The sequence below is a fragment of the Lytechinus pictus genome, chromosome 18, assembly GCF_037042905.1.
Source record: "Lytechinus pictus isolate F3 Inbred chromosome 18, Lp3.0, whole genome shotgun sequence".
Classification (NCBI taxonomy): Eukaryota; Metazoa; Echinodermata; class Echinoidea; order Temnopleuroida; family Toxopneustidae; genus Lytechinus; species Lytechinus pictus.
In genome coordinates, this window is record NC_087262.1 from 16636330 (window position 1) to 16643974 (window position 7645).

The following is a 7645-nucleotide window of genomic DNA, read 5'->3' on the forward strand; positions in this document are numbered from 1 at the left end:
CAATCCTTTATTATTATTATCATCATCATTATTATTATTATTATCATTATTTTTTGGCTTGGCATATATCTGTGCTCTGGACCAGAATAATCGTCATTTTGTAGTGAAACGCCTGTTGTTGTTGGGTTTTATTTGTTTTGTTTTTGCTTGTCAAATTTACATCAGCACCCCCAGTAAAATAAAATTGTTTCCAGAGCCATGTGTGTCTTGGGTTTTCGACGAAGTTACCTCGGTGCTCTGGTGTCTAAAACATATCTACTGGTCCCTTCGGTAAAAAGAAAGAGAGACGTCTTGATCTTTACTTTTATCATGCTTCGTTTTGTACTTTAAAAATAATGTAATAGAAACGTGGAACCGGGGTACTCAAAAAGGCGATTAAGGACGAGATTGCACTCTGCAAATGGGGGTACGTTGGGAACTGGAATTTAACATGAAATGAGGGTTTTCAAGAACTTGCGCCTGAAATTAGGGGCTTAGGGACGGGGAAGAACGGGTTGATCAATGAAAAGGGATGAAGAAGATATTCCTGGGAACTGATGACATGGCGTGAAAATGTAATAACCACTTATTGTTCAAATTTAGTAACCAATTCAGCATTGTTCAGCTTTGTGCATGGAATTCTGAAATATCTTATTGTATTCGAAGGCATATGACATCAAGAAAGTATGAGAAATGTTACAATCATTTCGAGAAATAGAGATATAGGAATGAAATAGAAAGACCTAGATAATGACAGAAAGGAATGATACAAACGGGCGAAATGGAAGCAGGTCTGGATGGGGGGGGGGTATTTTTTTTTTTTTTTTTTTTTGGGGGGGGGGGGGCAAGCCACAAATTTTCAACGAGGATCTTAGTTTATCCTACACAGTGTTGTTTTTTCAGGAGGGATCAGGTGATTTTTTGTTGAGAATCCTGAAAGTGATAGATTAAAGTAACTGAGTTATGAGCCTTTTAAATAAGTTGTTTCGCGAATTATTTTCAAACCGTTTTAATAAGATATTTGAAGTATACATTAAAGAACGCATCTCAAGTAAAAACAAATTGTCTGATATTATAGGGAGTTACATCATGACCCGGACTGGGATCGATAATCAGTATGGATCATGGAAATTATGTTTAAAAAAACATTTATAATACGCTGTTTACTATATGAACTTCACATAATTAAGTTGTTTAAAACAGCTTAAACATATTAAACAAGTTAGTGTTTGAAATCTTGAACAAGAGGGGAGAAATCAGAGATATGAGAAATTAAAGGAAAAGGTATGGTACTTTGTGTACAAACAAATAGAGAGTTAATCAGCAACTTTGAAACAAGTGTGCCAATTTGAGGATCCCCTAACAGTAAAACTGCTGCTTTAATTTTTACACAATGATGTTGACTGTATACATTACACTAGTTGTTTAACATTTTAAACAATCATGCTAAATTTATTGATAAATCAATATAGAAAAAATGAACGCTTATGTTGATTAAGATTTTACACACTTGTTTGAACAATAAGATTCATGGCGTAAACAGCGTTGTACAGTGTTTTTACTGTGTAGAGATAATACAGTACGTGTATCTCTCAACATTGCTCAATGATCCAAAAATGGATTAGAATTGAACGCCCTCTATCGATAAGGTGACAAATGCTTCCATCAAGTTCAAAGGTAGCTGGGAAAAACCAGTTCTATTTATCATTATACTATTATGCTATTGTAATATATCGCAGCTTCCTCATTCTTTATTAATGTGCACAAAGTCATATTGTAATAGAAGTTTTGCGCACACAATCATTTCACGACCGTGACGTGCACAATAATTATTATGTACATATTTACAGCGGTGTTACTCGTAGCTATCTCTCACAACTAAGTAGTACTCAGTTTCGTTGAAATAGTTTGACTGTAGAGTTTATGTAGCTATGGCTGAAAAGATTGAAATAGAGAAAGCCTCCAGTTCTTCACAGAACCTGGTATGTCCGCTATGTCTTGATATTTTTGATGAACCAACGATCCTGACGTGCGGACACACTTTCTGTCGAAAGTGTCTCAAGAAATATGATCTGACCCACCAGGACATTGACCACATGGTCTGTCCTCTCTGTAGGGAGATCACCAAGTTGTCTTCCAACCGAGTCGACGATCTCCGCCTCAATGTCTCCATTAACGGATGCGTCGACGATTACCACGCTAAGTGTGGAGGAATGAATGCAGTCCTTGAGTTGCATCCAAAATGCACGGCTTGCAAACTTCAGCAAGACGCTGTCTCCTTCTGCAGAACATGTAATAACTACATATGTGATAGGTGTTTACAACCTCACCAGTACATGACCATGTTTGAAGATCACGAGATTGTCTCCGTGGAGGATGTCATCGAAGGGAAGGTCAGCATTGGTCATCTATTCGAGAAATGCTCCATCCACAAACAAGAGAACAAAGATATGTTTTGTGATGATTGCAAGGTCCGTGTCTGTCTCAGGTGCGTGGTCGTTGGTCACAAGGTCCATAACATCAAGAACCAGTCTGACTTCGAGCAGAAATTGAGGCGAAAGGTAATGGTCATTTGAGATTTAGGGGTATCAAGTTGAAAAAAATATTTTAAAGATGCTGATGACGATTGTTCCGCTGATGGAGAGAAAAAAAGATGATACTAGCTATTCTTTTACTAATACCCCTAACCTCCTCGTCCTCCCCCTCATCTAGGGGACGAAGAACCAGTTGGGGTATATTTATAGGCCTCCGATCTTTTTTTCAGTAAATGTGTACCAAAAACTTAAATGACAATCTTATTGTGAAATGTTACATTTTTGCCAATTCGTCTAATGCCAATTCGTCAACTCGTCTACTACCATTTGGTCTAGCATCTGTTCGTCTACTCATCAGATGGTCTCCTTTCATTTAGTCAAATGCCATTCCGTCTAATAACCAGTTGGTACAATAGCCATTTAGTCCTAATGCCAATTCGTCAACTCGTCTACTACCATTTGGTCTATCATCTGTTCGTCTACTCACCAGTTGGTCACCTTTCATTTAGTCAAATGCCATTCCGTCTAATAACCAGTTGGTACAATAGCCATTTAGTCCTAATGCCAATTCGTCAACTCGTCTACTACCATTTGGTCTATCATCTGTTCGTCTACTCACCAGATGGTCTCCTTTCATTTAGTCAAATGCCATTCCGTCTAATAACCAGTTGGTACAATAGCCATTTAGTCCATATAGCTTTTGGTCTAATTAAACTAAAGTGTTAATTGTGCAAAATGAATGAATAGAAAATGGGTATTAGAACCAACTTGTTATTAGACGAAATGGTAATAGACGAAATGGTGATTAGACGAAGTGATGATTGGACAAAAAAAGTTATTGGACCAAATGGTTGATAGACGAAATGTTCATGGACGGAATGGCATTAGATTATTCCACGGCCCCCGTGTAGTAACTACCGTGTGATTTTAAAAAAAAATGTCACCTCACAAATCCCCAAATATGCCATTATATGGCCTGAAAATAATTGAATACCATATCTACGTGGTATATATATGTTAACGCTTGGATGATCAGGAGGTATTCTTTGCAGTGATGTAAATTTTGATTTGCGCCAAATTAAGACATGGCTGCAATAAATGAATCCAGATGTCAATGATCAAGTGGCAGACTCTAACAAGGGTTCCATCAAAATCCATTTCAGAATACGTTTTCAATAATTTACATTATAATTGTTTAACAAACACTTTTTACTAGTAACTCTCAGATTGATTTCATTGAAAAGGGATTTACAAATATGTTTACTAACTCATGTAGGATTATGAAATCATTGGCATTATGGATTCATTTATAGCAGTCATGCCTGACTTTGGCGCGAATCAAGATTTACATCACAGCAAAGAATACCAACTGATTATCTAAGCGTGAAGACATGCCACATAAATAAGGTATCAAAATACTTGGAAGAAGTATATATATTTTCAAATATAATGATTATGCATTCATGACATATTTTCCCCTTAGGGAATTATGAGGTGTCAAGATTGTCTTTATTTACACCGTTTAGGTCTATACTGCTAATGATGATAATAATGTTTATAATAACAATGACAATAATGATGATGATAATCAGAAATAATAATAAAAGTGGTAGTTATGGTAATAATGATACTGTTATCAATTTTAGCAAGATCTATATTAACTATAATAATAATGGTAATAATCATAATTAAAAGTATAATTAATAAAGATAATATAACAATAGTAATACGATCACTCATATAATGATAATAATGATAATAACTGTCCCTCATATCCTTCGTTGCCTCCCTATCCGCCCCCCCCCCCCCCCGTCCAGAATAGAGATCGGAGAAATTGATACAACTTCCCGGGTGTATATACAAGTCAGACATTATAATAGGTATATTTATTGATTTTTTTCTAAATATAGAAACTACATTTACCATGTTTACGTGAATGATTCTTTGACGGCAAACAGTTACTACTTTTTTACTTTCTCGATCTTTACAGGTGACAGAACTTGCCCAGCAATGTGCAGCTAAGAAAGCTGAGCTGGAAAAGAACATTCAGAATATAGAATTACAACGTCATGAGGTACACACTGCCATGCAGAAACTACTAGATGATGTCAGCCAGGCTTACAGCATCAAGGTTAAAGAGCTGGAAGGAAATCTTCAAGATCTCATCGAGCAAATAAATGAATTGAAGCGAGGTTTCGAGGATGATCTCAACATCTTAAAGTCCAAGGATCGACAGAGGATCAAGAGCATTTGTACTTCGATTACATTGGTAGATAATGACAGACTGGGTCATCTTGAGACAGACAGTCTATCTGCCCATAATTTGCTATGTGATGAGCTAGAAGCTATGCTGAAAGAGGTTACCGATCGCACTACTGCGGAAGTTATTACAAAGAAAGCACAGGAGAAGAGTTTTAATCCTGGAGATAAATCTTGTCTTGACCTCGGGCGCATTTCAGGATCAGATCCCAAGTTAGAAACCATGAAGTGTATAGATCTACGAGAGCGGATGATTGGAATGACAGCTTACACTCATACCAGTGTGGCCATCGTATATGGGAATTATGCACGAGGTATTGATATCATTGATATAGCTGGTGGAACGGAGCGGTATACAAACATACCACATGAGGGTTATAAAGATATTGCGATTCTACGAGACCGAACATTATGTGTTTCAACTAGTACTACAGAAGCACACGTGTATTCTCCCAATGGCTCCAGGAAAGCAACAATCAACGTGAGTGGGACTGGTTATTATCTCAGACTGAACAGAAGTCCATCAAATGAGATCCTCATTGCTAACGCTGCCAACAAAGTCTACATCTATGACCCGACTGGATCCACTCTCAAACACACTGTTCCAACAAAGCACAAGACGTGGGAGGCATCATCCACCAGGTTGGGTTTGATCGTCACCAGTTCATGTTATCTCATCAATCCAAGTGTGGTGACGGTCTATGACAGGGATGGGAATGCTGGTGAGTCTCTACAAGCTCCAGTGGGTGTCTACCTGTACGCTACCGTGGATGAGCAGGAAAGGGTGTATGTAGCGAGTGTTGATAAGAAGAATAGGAAGGTGGTGATCAGGCTCTATGATCTTGATGGTCTGAACCTGAGGGAAAGAGTTGAGTTTAATGCACTTAATATGACATTGGGTGATTATTGGTGTTACTTGGTTTCCCTCTCTCCGGACCTACTCGCCTTTGCTTGTAAGAGTAAGTTATATTTCATCAAGGTATCGCTGTAATCACGAGTATCTCACAATAAGTACGTATCACATGATTTATTGATTTTATAGTGTATGTGAATTAATGGGATATCCGAAATTTTGTAATAACTTTTCTTGACTTTCCTACGTTTTGCTGTGTATATTTTATACACAGGGCTTCTAACACGAATCGAATAAAAACTTGCATACACATATAACAATTTCATCATTGAAACTTGATTATCAAAAGACCATTATTTTTCATTATTTCGTGAATATGAATTATCTAATGCTTAAGGTGTCATTAGGTCTCTGTTATGGAGAATTCCACGAAAGACTATTATATTGAACGAACTCTATATTTTGTGAGTGTCGAGATTAGTCTTTATGAAATTGTGTACAATTGATATGCTGTTTTCTTGCAAGTCAGCCTATTAGTTGTGGAGATACGTCAATGATCTCGAAATCTTTTTTTTTTCTGCCCAGTGTTTATATGATGTGAAGGAAAAACCTAATAATCACGGATATCAGCTAATTTCTTTCCTATTCGACCGTAAAACCATTAATCTGAATAGGGCTATATTTCTTTTTGTGTGGAATGTATAGTCCCCACAAACCGATTGATATATCAATATTTTCATTTTATGAAATGTACATAATTACAGGAATATTCATTTTGTATTAAAACACCTTGCTGAATGATTAATGTTTATAAACAGTCACTACAAATACAAACTACGATATTAACATAATTTCAATTTCACGAGGGCATCCATAGAAATGTATTTATATCGAAGAACTTATTATTGTTTTTTTTAATTGTTTTGCCTTTATTTAGAATACAATACATCATAATATAACAAAGGTATAAGTAGTAATATTTTCTTGCATTGCACATTGCCATACGTTCTATTTTACAAAATTCAGGTTAGCTTAATAAATGATTAAATTTCCATGAAATATAATAATAAAAACAACGAATCATATAAAAAAATAATAATTTGAACATTATTGAAATCAATATAAATCATGATAATTTGAATAAGGAATTTCTTGTGAGAAAAGATGAATGGTGTACATTGAGCCAATATAACACGCTGTATTTAATTAAATTTCTCAATATAAAAATTATTATCGGACTACGTGTTTATAAATTGCCATTTGTTTATACCGCCCTCTTTCGAGAGAATCAGGACATGCTCTATCTTCGAACAACATGGAAAGGTATCTATTGGAGACTGAATTATTTTCTGGAGAAAATCTTTTATCATATTCACCGCTTTAGAAAATGTTGATGGAAAGAAACAACACAAATGCACATACATACGGTTGTCCAACCCCCCCCCCCAAAAAAAAAAAAGGAGAATAAAAATCAATACAAATTTTAAAAAGGAAGAGATTGGACTCTTTGTTTTTTCTCAGATTTGACATTATCTTGTAGAAGTGACAGAATGACGAATGACGTACTGTAAAATAAGATAATTAATTGTGACATCCTATAAGGTCTTCCTTTAAGTAAAAGAAGAGCATTTGCACTCTAATAATGAAACATTGAAAGGTTATTGAAAGATATTGATTCAGTATCTCTATATTCTATTTTCTAATTGAATTACTTGCGTGAAATTGCATAGACATAATGTGTATATAAATAATATTGAAATTTATATTGTTATTACTTTCTCTATATTATAGTGTGCATATGTATGTATGGAAACGTTTACCATAAAATATAAAATTCACACTTTTTTAAAGTTTTAATTTGACCCATATTTTGTTTCTAATACCTGTACATTCTCTTGATCTCATACATATCAAATCAATTTTAAAATGCGATTTCTATATGAATTATTATTGTATAATTTTAATTGTATGAATGTGTTTTTATTATTGTGGATGTCACCTTACAAGTCCCGGGGCTCCG

General features: G+C 35.3%; 1 protein-coding gene across 1 annotated transcript; it reads left to right on the forward strand.

The window, feature by feature from the left end:
• Window positions 1–1747: 1747 nt before the first annotated feature.
• LOC129281772 (E3 ubiquitin-protein ligase TRIM45-like) lies at window positions 1748–5763 on the forward strand. Its single transcript, XM_054917686.2, has 2 exons — window positions 1748–2540; window positions 4504–5763. Exons 1-2 carry the CDS (start codon window positions 1911–1913, stop codon window positions 5761–5763), a joined length of 1890 nt encoding a protein of 629 aa, XP_054773661.2. The 5' UTR covers window positions 1748–1910.
• Window positions 5764–7645: the final 1882 nt, after the last annotated feature.

Excerpts from the sequence above, each read along its gene's own strand:
- LOC129281772 (XM_054917686.2), top strand. The coding sequence starts at position 1,911 with ATGGCTGAAAAGATTGAAATAGAGAAAGCCTCCAGTTCTTCACAGAAC. Across the intron at positions 2,541-4,503 it reads AGCAGAAATTGAGGCGAAAG|GTGACAGAACTTGCCCAGCA; the intron begins GTAATGGTCATT and ends CGATCTTTACAG.